At 36.5% G+C, this 17,062-nt stretch overlaps 1 protein-coding gene across 1 annotated transcript in view; it reads right to left on the minus strand.

Annotated features, from left to right (window-relative positions):
- Positions 1-17,062, minus strand: part of TENM3 (teneurin transmembrane protein 3) — a 666,217-nt gene that overhangs the window by 89,028 nt on the left and 560,127 nt on the right. The window contains exons 13-14 of the mRNA XM_053940099.1: positions 8,364-8,486; positions 4,363-4,577 (exon numbers count right to left, since the gene is read on the minus strand). Coding sequence (XP_053796074.1) covers positions 4,363-4,577; positions 8,364-8,486 — 338 coding nt within the window. The remainder of the gene's footprint in view (positions 1-4,362; positions 4,578-8,363; positions 8,487-17,062) is intronic.

Genomic DNA, 17,062 nt, shown 5'->3' on the forward strand with positions numbered 1-17,062 from the left:
CTATTTTATTCTTAAAAGTCTCTTTAAATAAACATATTGATTCTCTGGCTGCAATGGAACTGACATTTTTAGAAAGTGTCACAAAGACTTCCAGGCTTGCATTGATTGGGTTTTGAATGGACAGCCACCGTCAATTATTTCTGGTTGATTTATTTATGATTCCACAGAAAGAGAACTATGAATCTCAGATCAGTCCGTGACACACTAATAGTAGCTGTGCTTGAGACTAATTTTGACACCTAAAGAGAATTTAGCAAAGCAACCAAAAATTCTGTCCTGAATACAATACATCAAACCATTTCCTACATGCTATATCCCTACTATTTTGGATTACGGGACAGAACAAGAGTTAAACTTTCTGCATTGTGTTACTGTTTAATTAATAGACTTTTTAACGATTGACAGGAATAATTTATATCCAATTCATACTATTACAAGACAAGGGTGTAAACTAAAACTTCTTGAAATCTCTCCCAAGCTTATTTCTACCATACTTTTGTTATGTCCCCTGCAATAGAAGGATAATTGGTACCAGAGGTCTTACTCGCTGTCAGGTTTTAACTGGGTACAAAAAAGAGGTGGCTAAACAGGCAAAGGGTACAGGAGAGAAGTGGAGAACAAGGTGGCAAATGTACAAGGCAAGTTTTGCATTACAGTCAAAGGTGACAAAGAGAAGACAGACATTGGTAGAAACACCAGAGGTGTAAAGGGGAAGCTAAAGAAAATTGTGCTGTGTGGTTACACATGTAGGGTATCCCAGGCATATGAGCAAAGATTTTGGAGGAGGACAGGTAACAAGGCAACTTTACAAATGCTGGCAGAGTGCAGGATGTAATAAGTTCTCTATTATTTAACATAAGATCTGAAAATTCAAATACTGACGTTTGAGAAACAAGGAGCAGTTGCTCATTTCCATAAATTTTGTTATTAGCACTTGTCATTCTGTGACTAGAAGATAAGGGCAGATAGCATTCAAGAGACACAGACATGAAGTGATATATGTGAGTGAGATCCTATTTTTCAAAGTCCTCATGAAACAACTCTAGCTTTACACATCCAGAGATGGGCTCTGAGCCAACTTTTGTCATTCTAAGATGAGATCTTTGAGCTGTGGTAGACAGATTATGGAAATAAGAGCTCAATTAAAAAAAAAAAAAAAAAGAAAAAAAAAAAGAAAGAAAAAGAAAAAAAAAAAAAAGAAGTGCAGACATCATTAAGGCATTGGATCATTGGATGAACCCATCATAATTAAATACCTCTTATGTTCTGTGCTGTTCTGGTCTCCACACCTTGAAAAGGCTGCATTAAAACTGGAGAACATTCAGAAAAGGATAACCAAAGGACTGGAAAAGCTTTCATGAAAAGAATGACAAAACAGACTGGAAAAAATACAGCTCCCTGATAATACTAGGGATCCATTAATCAAAGGTGGCAAGGAGAAGAAATTAATGAGACATTCTGCCCTGCCTCTTCCAAAACACTACCAACTGTGTGTCAAACAAAAGCTACTGTCTCAAAACACACAGAAGAGTACAGTGTGAGATGTGTAGTTAAGCCCTGCTGCAAATGTCACAGATGCTAAAAGCTTCCAAAGATTCAAAGGTGACTATGCAAATTCACAGAAAAAAAGAATCTATAAAGATTCGTAGACAAATCAAAGACAGCATCTCTGACTCAGCAAAATCCTTCAGCCTTAAAAGTCTGGAGGCCAAAAGCATATTGTGCTACAATAACTGCAGTATTACCATGTTGCTTTATTAATCTGTCTGCTCATGGCCCCCATCACAGAAGGGCTAGATGTGCCTTTGACCAAACTCAGCATGGATATTCATGTGTTTGTCTGATATGTTCCTGTGACACTTGGAGCTACATGAGTGAGCTGCCTTGTCTAATGGACAGGATGGAAGTGGAATGAAAGGATGCAGTGAAGCCAAACATCAGCTGTTAGTCTCTCCCTGCGACCTATGCCCAGCTTGCAGTTAGGAACTTTTGTCAGTACAAGCCATAAGAGTTAGGGGAAATAAGAAAGCAATAAATGGACTTATGCATAATCCCCTCAGTTTTCTATTTCATCAGATGTCTTTTTGCCAAAATACCTTATTTTGTTTACATAAGCTACTTCAGTTAAATATGTATTTTACCAGGATGAGTTGTGTCCTCATCAAAGTCTTGTGTTAGGACTTTGGAGAAAGGCCTAAACTGTCAGGATATATTTTACTCCATTTTTTTTCCCCCACATGAAGGAGCATGGTTGCAAATAAAACCCAACTGCTTACTGAAACTGCATTTTCAGGAGATTACATGCATGTTTTATCTCAGACACTTAAACCAGATACCATTGGGTTCAAGGCTATACAAACATTCTGATAAACCTGTACCCTTGGGAAGCTTTAGCAGCCTTTTAAGTTCACTAGGGCACTGATAAGTAAGCATGCCTAATTTTTCAATGTATCATGTGTCAGTCAATGGTTTGTTAAAAATACCCTAATTATATACCAGGCAAAAATAGAACATGAGAGCTTGACCTATATCCTGGGGACAGTATATCCAAAATGTCAAGCAGGACTCACATATGATTCTTTCTGTTGTATCATACCTAAACACTAGTAAGAACTTGGAGTCTGTGTAATACAGAGGACAGGAAACAGATTTAGCAGTCTCTGTGGTTTTGGATAAAGGGCCAAACTATTTCAAACTTTTGACAGGAGAAGGAATCAAGTAAAGATCATTTTTTAATAGATGTACTTACTTGCATAACTTCTCATATAAATGGATAGTCTAGATCAGCTTCTTCAGTTTCATTCATTCTTGCCACACATGTATTCCCCTAACTCCTGTTATCGTTATCATTGAGATGGCATTTGTATTCCAAACCCCTATTTCAAATGGCTGACAACTTTCTGAATCAATTTTCTTTATGCTAGAATTTCATGTGGTTGTTGTCAGCCTGAGGGTGGGTGTTCATATGTGAAGGTCTGAAGAAAATCCATTTAATCATTATTATGAAGATCAAATTTTTAAGTAAACAGAGCGCACTTTCTGCATTCAGTAAAGTGTTTGTACTTAAATGGAAATTAAACTACAAAATAAAGTTAATGTAACATTCCATGACTTTACCTGCTTTGCTGACCCTTCCTCAGTGGTTTTTGTCTGTTAAGTAGGTATAATAATTATTAATATATTAGCAACATATTTCTATATTGTGCATATTTTAAAAGTTATACCTGAATAAAAAAAAAACAAAAACAAAACCCAAAAAATTTAAATAGTGCAGTAGCATGAAAATCAAAATAAAAAAAATAGGACTGAATTAAAATATATTAATTTTGCACCTATGGATTTGCTGCTACAATTCTGTATCAGACATAACCAGTCAAGCTTTGATACAATTATACCATTTGGTTGCTATACTTAGATTTGTGTCTACAGCAAAACCATACACTCAAAATAAAAGTCACTAAGATGTTTCTCCAAATGGGGTAGAAGAAAATGAGCTAAAATACCTATTCAGATGGAAAAATGGATCTGAGCCATCACTTGGACAAATACTGTGTTGAAACTCATCTAATCTTGGAGGGTCTTAAATCTTTAAAATAATATGAATACAATTAATGCTAAAATACCATCTGAGGCACTGATTCTCTGTTTCTCCTGCCAATCCAGAAGACTGTTCATTTTTTTATACTTTAATTGTTCTATCACTATTGATAAAAAGTGGTTTTTTGTTACTGGGAAGTGTTACCATATGCAATAAAAGGTGTCATTAGAAATCTTCTGAGGGGTGGAACAGAATAAATCCTCTGGGACACTTAACTACAAAGTTTCAAGACACTAGATGCCTAGTGAAGACTGCCACTTTTATAACCCCAGTTCACTGTATCTTTGTAGATACATATTATGTATTTTTTCTTCTATGTTTTTATTTAGTGAGACACCAAGCTGTAAATACTGTAGTATTTGCTTGTCTTCTTGTTTGGAAATTTGGTTAATGTGCTGTTTGCAGGAACTCTCAACCACACCTTATGTATGGCAATAAGATTCTATATTAGTTTGCTTAGGTTTTTAAAGATATGTGACTATACCAAAGAATAAAAAAAAGTACCTATAAATTCTGCATGAAACAACTCCATATCTGACGAATTACTGATTAGGCAACAGAACAGCTCATAAATAAGAATTCTAGATCCCAACACAGAGTATTACTAATGTTCTGGTCATCACACGAGATCAATAAAGTATAAACAGTAAAAATAAAAATCAGCAAAATGGAAAAGAATGTAATCCTGAGAGAGAAAAAAGATACAAAAGATACAAAATCATGTTTTTCAATAATGTGCTACTTTTAACACAAGCAGTTCTCACCTGAGTGTGTGAAGGCGGTAAGCCTTTTCGACCATATACTCCAATCAATGCATCTTTCTGAAGGGATATATTGAATTTTAGAAACTGTGGCTGATCAATGAAGAGCTGTGATCTCCAAAAAATCCCAGGGGGCACTTCTTGTATCGCTCTTCGGCCTATATCAAGTTCTCCAGAATCTATAGTGTTGTTTTCTTGTGCAAATCCTCCTAATTTTCCTGATGGTTTAGAATAATAAGGAGATAAAAAATTAGTGTTCCTTTCTAGCTTTCAATCATCCTTCATATATATCTTCAAATATTTAGAATTACCTCAGAAAAATGTTATCTGACAACCTTTTTGAATAGAAGATCCCAGGAATTCAATGATTTGGAAATAAAAAGGCAAAGATACCACAAATACCTACATACTAAAAATGCTGTAGCATCCCTAAGAAGGACCATTAAGGAAATGGTTTAGAATCTACATTAAACTGTATTTTTTCCCTAGCATTTTAACAGGGGTTTCTCAGAATAAAGTCTCACATTAAAAAGAAAAAAACCAACAACAACAACAAAAAAAAAAGTAAAATGCAGCATACAGTTTTAAAGAATAACAGATACATAGAAGTAGTCAAGAGAACTAATATAATCATTTCTACATTAAATATCAGAGCATTTATTCAATACTAACAAATGCTACAGCTCTGGTTACCTATTTTTGGTTTTGTGTAAGCAAGCAATACTGTATTGAAGCAGCTGGCATATGAAAGTGAGGCTTGAGTGAAACAATACAAAGAAAAATGGAACTGTCATTATAGTCTTGGAGTTTGCTGTGGTTTTACCAATTCATATTTTTTTCATCAGCTAGTCTATTATAAAGATTGAACAAAATCCATCTGCATGTGGTAAGCATGTCCATGTGATGCTCGCTTGTTTGCATACAAGTGTTCTGGAGAACTGACAATTCGGCCTTGTCTTTTACGTTCAAATTCTACATTATTCATCATTTGATGGAACAAACTGACACAACCTTTTTGCAAACATTTAGACTGTAAAAAAAACTAGATTAAAATCTGAAATGCCAGGTGAGGTCACAGATTGATCCTCGCCACTTATTGCGCATCCAAGATGAACTGAGACTGCTGTTGAATTAAACAGGTACAGAAGCACTGCTGAGAGGCCTTGAGTGGGAACTTGTATCATCATCAGAGCTGTGTCGCAATGGCATTGCAGTCACTGAAAATGTCTCACAGGATTATCACATTGATCAGAGTGCTGTTGAGAAGAGACAGTGAAATATCTTATCTTGAAGCCACCAGTTTTTAAACACTTTTCAGGATGAGTCTAATACTTTTCTAAATTTGGAGTTAACATTTCATAATACTCATGTATTATTCTAGAAGATGGATCTGTATTCACTATTTCAGTTTATTTAAGTATTTGTTTTTTACTTCTTTCTTCAAATTTAAGCATATTGTGTTTAACAAATTCTCACACTGATGACGGGTAATCACTAAACAATAAACACTTGCTTGCCATATTGATCTGCAAGTTCCCATATTTCTACATTTCAAATGAAAAATAACTGCCTTGTACTACTGAAAAGATGAGCTAGACAGCTTGAGTAAGTGCTGTTTATCAAATACATTAACCAGCTTTCCAGGAATGCCTATTTCTGGGGTTCAACACTCAGCAGATAATACACTTAAGGACTTCTATGTTCTTCACTGAAAAAAGATGGTTTTACTTTGTAGCCACAGGCTCCTTTAGCACCCCAACACCTCTCTCAAAACTGTCAGCAGCTGTTTGTCACCCTAAGCTTAGGGTGTTAATTATTCTAATTATTCTTTGTTCCCTGCTATATCTCAATGAGCATAATAAAGATCTTCATAGTATTATAATTTCCTTTCCATTTTCTAAACAGTAACAGTTCTTACACACAGCTTTAAACCAAAACATGAAATGTCATGTTCATACACATTTACTATTAAGGTGGTTGAAATTTCTCAAATCCACATCAGAGTATCAGGACATTACCAGGGAACTAGAGCAGGGCAGTACTGAAAGTTGTTCAGCTGTCAAAATATCTGAATCAAGGCTTCATTGATTCTTCCTTACAGTTTTCAGTAAGCAGTGTGATAGCACAGGGGCCTCACTTCTCACATTTCACATCCAGTCATCACACTTTCCCTTCTGCCTAACTGGTCCCTCTTTTGTGGTTTAAAATGTGTACTCACTAGTCTTTCTGTTGTTCACTATTGATGCATGCAGATAAATGACCACATACCATAATCTGCAGAGGACAGCATTTTAAGTGGGTGGAATTAACCCTGCTCTCTTGAGCAGCATTTAGGGACATAAGGAAGGAAAAATGTATTTGATATCCTTGTTATTTCCTTCTCTTTTTGAGGCAGTGTATAACAGGTTTTAGTTTGTTTAAAAAATTAAAAATTTTCAAGGGAAAAAACCCAGTAAGTATAAAATATTTACAAAAACATCAATATATTTTATAAAATAAAGTATATTGGCTATTGAATGCAGAAGACAATGGGATGAAAAGTTGTCAGTGCAGCATCAATATTCATAACTACAGAGTAGCATTTTTTGCTCTTCATTCAAAACAAGTAATAAGAAAACAGGAAGTGATAGTGATAATGACTATCTAAGTACAAAAAAAAAAAAGGCAGGAAGGTAAAGGAAATGAGAAGAAAATGTCCTGCTGGAGAAGTTTCACAGGCAAAAGGACAAAGGAGGGAACTGAGAAATGACAAAAGGAGGGAACTGAGCTCTGAGCTATAACTTTTCTATGACTTGGAGCTGTGATAATTTGAAAAATTTTCAAGATGTCAATTTCTGGCAGAGGCTTCCTCTTTTTCAGTGGTAAGGAGGTCAGATGTGCCTTGTGAATGGGAAAATGGATTTTTGTGTAATGAAGCAAACACTGCATTCATCAACCATTTAAATCAAGTTTTCTATTCAAAACCTATTGATTTTGAAGCCTCTGTTAGCCAAAAGTGCACAAGCTCTTAAATGTTTCGAGAATCTTAAAGGGCAACATAGAAAAAGGTCGATAAAAATAATCTCTTTATGTGGTTTGTATTTTAAAAGCCCTTACAACAAGATTAAGACAGTTTTTTTTCCTGCTTTATATATTGGTTGGATGATTCAGACTCAACATTATATGCTAGAAACTTTAAGCAAACAAATGTATATATTATACCTGACCTATTAAATTTCAGAGAAAAATTAAAAAAAAAAAAGAGAAGAAAACATCAACCTCTGTAGAGAAAAACCCAAGATATTCCATAGTGAGGCCATCATGCCACACAAAGCTCCTTGATCATGAGTTGCCATCTAAGCAAAGCTAAGAGAGAAGCTTCAAAAATATAAAAATTATTACTGAAGTGCCTCTTCTAGAGCAAAAACTTCAGAAAAAGTGATTATGATGGAACACACACATGTAATCTTTTGTCCAAAACTATTGAAAGCTTGCTGAAAGTGCCAAAGACTCTTGGTATCAGGTGCCCCTTATGAAACAGTATGTCCCTACACCTTGGGCCCCTGGCTTTGTTGTAGCCATGTGTTCAACACGAGATCCCTAAAGCAGGATGCTCCGAGCCAGCCTCAGCACCCTCCTGCTATCTCTGGGGACCCCACAGCAACAATAAAAATATTATCACGTATTTTAGAGTAAACAGAGGTTCTGCTTCTCTGGATATGAGAGCTGTCCTATCCTCATCAAATATCATATGAAAATTCCTGTGGGGAATTTTGGTTGACAGTTAGCTTTCCTAGTAAGATCAGCATTATTGCTCAGGATCCATAGGCCCCTTCTCATGCTAGGTAGGAGAAACTGTGTTCCTGTTTATCTGTTTAAAATTACTATTACTTACAAAAGCTCTGTACTTGCATTACATATAGGGTCTTGGAGGAAAACTGTTAAAGTTTGATGATGTAAGTAAAACACAAAAGAAGGAAATGTTCCAAAAGAAGGAAAAAAAAAGTGGTGCCCATTTCACTTACCACTGTCTCCAGCAGGAACCGTTACAGGATGTGTTGGCACAGTATCAGAATTCACTTTTCCATTCTCAAATGTATCATTTTCAGTCTGCTGCAACTGCCAGTTGAGGCCAAATAGATGCATTGCTGGTGGGAGAGGATACAGGTTACTTGATGCTTTTAACCACAATGACGAATTGCACAAGTAACGACTTTCCATGCATAGCAGTGGAATAGTAACTCATACATAAAAAAAAATTAAATTAAATGAACAAGCATTTGCAGACTAATAGTTCAGCAATGGCACAAAGCAATTACTACCACTGTCCTTTAATGATACAGTGCTTTCAGTGAACACAGTTGACAGAAAGCTCACCAGTCTCATTCTGAGTCTTTTACCGGTCCCAAATCAATGTTCAAAAGGATAGGCAGTAATTATGTTCTTTTCTCTTTTTTTCATTTTTGATCCTTCTGAAGAGACAAATCATTTAAGTGAACTTCTAAATGACCTACTAAAAGAAATTATTTTCTCAGCAGATGGATCCATCCTGGTTAGCCAGAAAGGGAAAAAAAAAATACAGGAGAAGAGGAAGGAGGGTGGTGTGGGTGTTGCAGGGCTAACCTAAGACACAAGCACTTCATGTTGTCAACAACACCCTGCACAACCTCCCATTATGTGCCCATTCCTCACACTACAAAATGAGGCCAAGGCCATGAGCAGAGCCAGGGACACTGGGGCACTTTGCTCTGATAATGGTAATGCATAAGTTAGGTTTCTGAATTACTTAATTCCCCACAACCACGTTCATTTGAAAGTTGATACCATGTTAAAGAGTTTAGCTTTGTTAATTATGAAACAGAGTCAACCTTCCATGGTTGGGGGGAACTTAAGGAACCTTGATCACCAGGGATTAAGGAATGAACCCATAATCTAAACTTTTAGAGCAAAAATATGGAAAAAAACCCCGCTGTCTTAGTGCTATACTGTGATACTCTCATGCAATTTCAAGCTGTCTCTGGATTATTTTCTTCTCTTCCAATGTCTCTATAATGCCACCAAAATTAATTTTATTGTAATTACTCTACTTTGTGCTTGGGGTAACATAGGTTTGCTCATTCCATGAGAACAGTTATCTGCAAAGCAGTTAAAATAGTCTTTCAGTGCTACTAGGGAATAAAAATACACTGGGAAAAAAGAAATTTGTACTCAAGTATTTTAACTATTAGTGCAAAATACAAGGAAAATATTTCACTGTACTTTGTTGCTTCTGTTACTTCCCTCTCTTGAAGAAAGATTACTGCTATAGTCAACGTTACTAATTTATTCCCTCTATGCAAATGACAAAAATTCTTCATCCCATTTGGTTTCATCTCTGATCTTTAAATCTCTCTGTATTGATCATGGCAACCCTTACTTAAGAGGAACAGGCATAAATGGAAGTTTAGTTAGCCAGGCAACAAAAACTGCAAATTAAGAGGTTGTCTGCCAGGTCTTTGCCTTAAAGCCTCCCCCTTAACCTGACAAAACAAAAAACCAGAATGCAACTAAAGACCTGTTACTGAATACTTCAAAGACTGAAATCCTCACTACAGATGACATATTCTCTTTGTTCCAAGTCTCTGACTCTACCATTACACTTCTTTCCCAGACTTTAAATTGCCTGTCAAAGTCTGATAATGTAGAATGTTCCTTGACCCTAAAAACATCTTTCTTTTATCCCCTCTTAACTCTTGTTAAACCATAAATCTGACCACCATCATCTCTGGCACCTCACTAGAATTAGCCATCATTATTTTGACCCTACATCAGCTGAAATCCTTATTTATGTATTAACCACCTGATGAGTGTATCTGTTTTAATATATTTCAATAAAATCCCTAGGGTCAAACTCTACAATTTGTTATACTTGTTCATTTCACTGGCAGCAATGAAAGACTGCAAATAGCTAAATATTTCATGATTTAAACCCAGTACATTGCTTGTTTTCAAGTCCAGAGATCTAAATCACCTCCTTTAACTTTGCTGTCTTTTTATCCTTTTTATTAGTTCTTCTTGAGAAAAGAAAGTGACATTCATTTTGTAACTCTAGAAACACAGGAGCTTAGAACATCATTAACATCTGCTGGTGCTATGCACGGCCCTGCGCCTCTCCATGCACTGGGAGATCAGAAGGGGAAGCTCCAACATGACCTTCTAGCCATTCCCTTGTAATTCAAAACAGCTGGAATTTGAAGTCTTCAAAGACAAAGATTGTGGGATCAATATTGACGACATCAATATAACCACAATTACTACAGTGTAAGTGACAACTACCTTTTCTTTGTCTTTGTACTGATGTGAGTAGTTTACTGTCAAAGACTGGGAGTGCTAGCTCCCAAATATACAGTTTATCTCCCAAATATACAATATATCTCTCAAATATACAATTCCTCTCTCAGCTTTAACAATGAACTAGAAACAAGTTCAATACACAATGTTTAATGAAAATGAACAGATGGATAAATACAGCTGTTTCACAGATTGGGAATGTAGGAATATTTTTTAAGGAGACAAAAAATTGTCTAGCAAAAGCTAGACAATTCCAGTGACAAAACTTAGTGTGTGTACTAATACACTAAATAATTCAACCACACAATCACTCTTGAGCTAGTGCTATGGAATTTAGAGAATTCTCCTTTCACAACAAACATGAAAACAACATGAAAGAACCAGGCTTATTGCTAAAGTATCAAATTACAAGGCAGAATTTCTTTTGAAATGATGAATGAAATGAACTTTAGGAACATGGTTAAGACAAACTCAGGCACTATTGTGCAAACCAAAATTTATCTTCTCTCAGCTAGCCATCAATATAAAAGCAAACTTTACATCCTTATCAGTTTTATAAGGAAATTGAGGCATCTGATAAAAATTTTTGATGCTATTATGTGTTTAGCAGCACCTGGGACTGGTACCTTGATGGGATGTCTGGGACCCTCAAGTCCAATGGTATGGACTAGTTCTGAATTTCCAAAGGGAGAATGATGCAATCAGACTGCACAAGTGTACATGTTTGTCTGATTTCCTTTGGTCTAGAAAAGGATGCAGGCCTTCTTCTAGCTTTGGGATGGGGATGTAAGAGATCAATCTCCTTCTCTGTTTCTGCTGTGTTCAGAGAAATAGTAGGCTTACTTCTTTTTGTAAAGAATTTGATATAAAAAGCAAAACTAAAAGCACATTTGAACAAAATGCATTTCATTATTTCCTGCTGCTATTCTTGTCCCAAATCTAATGTAAAAAAGTTTCTTGATTTTTGGATTAGATATTACTTGTCATGTCTGGTTTATTCCCAATCAATTTGGGATTTATTTGGTCTTATGAACAATAACAATGAAGCCAAGAGATGCTTCCTAGAGTCATTAGTTCTGACTCCACCAAATCTATGGGGATACCAATATGGGAATGACTTTCTTTTCAATACTGGCATAATTCTGATGGCAGCAAGGACTTGTGTGAGAATGCCAGATGCCTCCAACCACAAGGCAGGCAGACTGCGATGGTTGTGGTCATGGATCACAACAACTCAATCCAAATAATTTGCAGCTGCAATTATAGCTGAATTCTCAGAGGATGGGAGAAAAGATGGGTTGTCACAATTCCAAATGTGCCCACAAATGCTAACAAAAGCCTCCTATTACTTGTATCAAGACTGGGATGATTGCTTCCATTGTGGAACAGGATAGTTATTAAGCAGAAAAACAGATGATGATATCTCGGGTAAAGAAGTCCGGGAAAGCTGGACATGCTATAAAGAAGGAAATCTTAGAAGCACAGGAGTAGTGCTGAAAGGTGGGCTGGTGGAGAAGAAGACAATCCTGAATGAACAGAGAGCTTTGAATAGAACTCAGGGAAAAAGGGAGAGTTTATCATCCCTGAAAAAAGGCATTGGCAGCTCAGAACTACAAGGTGTTGTGAGGCCATGTGGGGAGAAAATTAGGAGGACCAAAGCCCACCTTAATCCATCCATTGCTATAAAAGACAACCAATGATTACACAAACACATCAGCAAGAAAAGGAGGGCCAAAACCCTCCATCCTTTCTTGGGAAAACAGTGACAAAAGATGAGGAAAAGCCTGAGGCATTTGTTGCCTCAGTTGTTAATTAACAGGACCAGTTGTCATCAAGGTATCCAGCCCCTAGACCTGGGAGACAAGAGTCAGAGAGCAGAATGAAGCCCACATAATCTGGAAGGGAATTGTCAGTGACCTGCTATGCATCTTAAGTGCATACGTGTTCATGGGGACAGATGGGATTCACCTGAGTAGTGAGGGAGCTGGCAGAAGAGCTCAGCAAGCCACCTCCAGTCATTTACCAGCAGCTCTGGTCAAGTGTGGCTGTCCCAGGCGACTGAAGTTGAATGGTGTGACACCTATCTACAGGAAGGGCCAGATGGAGGTTCCAGGGAACTCCAGACCTGTCAGCCTGACCTCAGTGCCGGGCAAGGTCACGGAGCAGATCATCTTGAGTGCCATCATGCAACATATACATTGAGGTACCGAAGCACATCCAGGGAAAGGCAATGAAGCTGGTAAAGGGTCTGGAGCACAAGTTTTATGAGGTACAGCTGATGAAGTTGGGGTTGCTTAGCCCAGAGAAAATGAGGTTCAGGGAGACCCTCACGATTCCTACAACCTGAAAGTAGGTTTTAGTAAGGTGAGTGTCCATCTCTTCTCCCATATAACAAGTAACAGGCCAAGAGGAAATGGCCTCAAATTAAGCCAGGAGGTTTAGATTAGGTAGTAAGAGAAAACGTTTTCATGTCAAGGATTGTAAAACATTGGAACAGACTGCCCAGGGAAGTAGTGAAGTCATCATCCCTGGAAGGATCACCATCCCAAAAAAACTGTGGATATGGCTCTTCAGCACATGGTTTAATGGTGAACATGGTTGATGATTTGACTTGATGATTTTAAAGGTCTTTTCCATTTTTAACTATTCAACCTATGATTAAATAGTTACATTTTTGTAAACTCAAAAAACCCCCTTAATTTTAATTAATTTAATTAATTTTATTTATTTAAATTTATGAAAAAACATACCATCTTTAATCAGGGATTCCAGGATCTTCTACCTATTCTGCTGTTTCAGTCCCTACATCTGTTCTGCAAAGTAATCTCTAGCTGCCAAGAGTTCTTCATTTGCTGAAGCTCTGCTAGCATTTACCTTTGGACTGAGTTGTTTAAGATGACATTTGTACTGCTACTGGACAAATTATCTGCATGGCCACCCTTTAGAGTGTGGTGAGGAGTGCATTCCCTCTAACAGAGTGGAAAGAAGAGGCATCAGAGATGAGAAAACTCTCTTGGATCTGGGGTGCTCTTGGCATGAACATACTACCAGTGCCTGTGTGTGTGTGTGGTGCTGGTGAATATGACTAAATTCACCAGAACAAATCCCAAACATAAAAGCAGCAACCAAATTAACAGTGGCTCTTACCCTCCTCTTTCCCCCTCGCCCTGCCAATGGAGTGGGATATTCAAATATTCAGAGCTCAAATTAAAAGAGTACATTTGTACCAACAGCAGCCTTAATGCTAATATAAAAATGCTATCATTTGTTGTAGGCAATTGGGTAAACTTGCCATCTGTCACCACACAGTTCACTGAAGAGTTTCTGAACCGTCTTAAAACTGCTTTTTCAAGCTTGGTTGATCTTGAGATCACTGAAGTCTAGTTATTTTGGTTTGTAATCACTTTACAAAGCCTTCCTTCAATAATTAAAATAGCAACTAAGAAAACATTTCACAGCAAACACTTGAAAAAAACCCATTACTAGTTTACACTGTGTAAAACATTTTGCAATAATCTTCAGGAAGAAGTTGCCCATTTGTTATGCATGCTCCTTTCTCAAGCTAGTAATTTGGTGCTTTAAGCATTACCTTTACAAGAAACTCGTTCTTGAGAAATACACTGTATTATCACTTCAAAACACTCTCCAGGACTTTCTTGCATCCAAAAAGAAATCCGTCCTTTATTAGTAGGTAGTGTAAGATGGATAATTTATGTAACTAAGTGACAGAACTAGAACTGTGAGGGCTGACAACTACCCGCTGCATTCGACTGCATACCTGCTGCATTTGCTGCCTTCCTCAATCTCTCAAAGTTCTCTTCTGCCAAAATTATGAGAGGCACAAAAAAGAATTGTAACAGAACACCAATTAATGTACCTGTTCTACCATTTAGGAAGAATTGGACTTTTCTGAATTTTTTCCCCTCTTCTCATACACTTGAATGCTATGAGGATAGGACAGCTAGTTCATAAAGGAAATAGACATGTATTAGCATTATCCAGTATCCAGTGTAGCTTTAAACAGAAACAAAGTTTAGATTGGATGTGAATACACACACAATTCTGGGGTGTATGACTATCAGAATTTTTTTTCTTGGTAGAAAAGGGTAGCAATATACAGTAAAAGCCAGAGAAACTTATATATTGTTCTCATCAAAATTCAAGGTTGTCTCTATCTTAACTCACCAGGATCAACTGCACCTTTTTCTAAAGTACTGTAAGTGACAAATATGCTCACATGAAACACAAGGGGCATAGCAAACACCCTGTGAGGTGTGCAGGTGAAAGAATCACAAATGCAGATCATAATGATGTACAAACAAAACCATACACACACAAGCAGAGGCTTTATTCACAGAAGCAGTCCTGCAGTAATGGAAGAGGTAAACCTCTGAAGTACCAGTCAGAAGTGCCAGCAACACGCAACCTTCCATTCTGAATACGGCAATTTGTTTTTTGCAGGAAAGAATTGTTAAGGTGACACAGGGTGTTCCAGAAGAACAAGAACTCACAGGTAAGAGGATTCTTTTAAGTAGAAAGAAAAAGAAACAGAATTGCCTAAATTGGGAAATGGACTTGCAATGCTCCTCCAGCTTTTCTTAGAATAGCGACGAATTAAAAAGTAACACTAGACAGCAGAAAGAAAAAACACTGGCTGTCTCTAAAGAGCAAGCAACTTCCCAAAACCTCTGGAGATAAGGCCTATGGCATATGTTCTATGAACATAAAGAACTCAACACCATAGGGGAAGTTGGCAAGAGGAACTGAATGATATTGGTGACCCTCCTTCCCTTCTCCCATGTGTTTTACAAGGTATGGAAATCAAGTCTTATTATTCATGAAGCTGTGCTTGAAGATGAGCTCCTTGCTAAGTTATTGAACTCATGTTCCAGGACTGCCACTGCTACATATTTCTGGGTGCTGATATTTTGAAACCATGATTTTAAAAATTGCTTCCTTAGAATTAATTGAAAAATCTTTATGCACACTTGAACATAAGGAAAAGCGAACATAATTTATATTTAAAGCAATGCAAAAAAGATTATAATTTAAACTAAGCAAATTGCAATTATTGCTCAATCTTGTTGAAGGATTATCTTCTAGTTCATCTCCCTGTTGGCAATACATTTTAAAATGAAATATTTGAACATTGAAGTGGTTTTTAAAATTATCTCCCGTATACTTTTCTTGCAGACATAATTAGAATCTAAACCTATTTTATTCTGAAGGACTTGAAGTGGACCAGAAGATGTGCAAATGAACTGTCAGTGATTTGCATTCTTTTGCTTTTTTCTAAGATAATAGGATACCTTGGATGTTGTTGCAGATCAAATAGTGAATTAAAAATAGTTAATTAAAATCTTAAATAATGTGAATTAAAAATTACAAAGACAAGTTCTTTATTTATTACTGTTTTTTCTCAAATCCATAAAACCCCTGTTACTTCTAAATTTAAAACACATGCTTTTGAGTACCTTTTTTAAAGTACATGCTTTTGAGCACCTTCAAACGATTAGTCACCAGCAGCATCATATGAAAGTTGTTGAACATATACACTGAATGTAAAACATTTTAGTAGAGTGCTATATGAAAAACCTAGTAATACCTGGATCAATATAGTAACTGAAAAACTGATATTTTCCCTTTTATCCTGAACAGTTGAATGGGTCCATTGATTTTACTGTTTCATCTGCAAAAAAAATCCAACCTGTCTTGTCTACTCTTTATTTTCTCTTGGAACCTTTTAACAATGAATTTGCAAAACATGAAAAAAATTTGCCTAAAAAAATATAGCAACAAAGGTATATCAGCTATCTACTGTGCATAAACTTACTGTCTTTGACTGCTAATCAAAGATGATCACATGGCACTTTAAAGTATTGTTGCATTTGAACTGTTAAGAAAGATGTGTGGTAGTCTTGATGTAAATATTTTTACTATATTCACCCCAAGATGGAACCTTTATTCCTATGAAAACTTGTATGGCTAGATGTCTCATTTCAGTTGTCAAGCCAGGGACCTTTACGTAACAATGGTCTGATTCTGTCAACTCCATTATACAAGGCACATTCAAAGCTTAAGGGAGAATCCAGATTTCTTACAACAGAAACAAAGACAATTTTTCAGTAGCTTCTTATTTAAATAAGATATATCTATTATGTCTTGTTTCAGATTTGTCCATTTATTGTGACGAACAGCAAACTTACTCAATTTTGTCATAATCTCCACTATATCTAAATAGTCATTAGTATTATCCTGGGCTTTCTCCTCAACAAAACTTTTTTTTTTTCCCCCAACTAATGCTGTTCAGTCTAGAAAGATGGTGAAAAATCATTACAAGTACAGAAATTATGGGAAGTACATACTGGACTGCGCACTCATTTGAAGCAAGGGT

This window comes from Vidua chalybeata, chromosome 4, assembly GCF_026979565.1.
Source record: "Vidua chalybeata isolate OUT-0048 chromosome 4, bVidCha1 merged haplotype, whole genome shotgun sequence".
Lineage (NCBI taxonomy): Eukaryota > Metazoa > Chordata > Aves > Passeriformes > Viduidae > Vidua > Vidua chalybeata.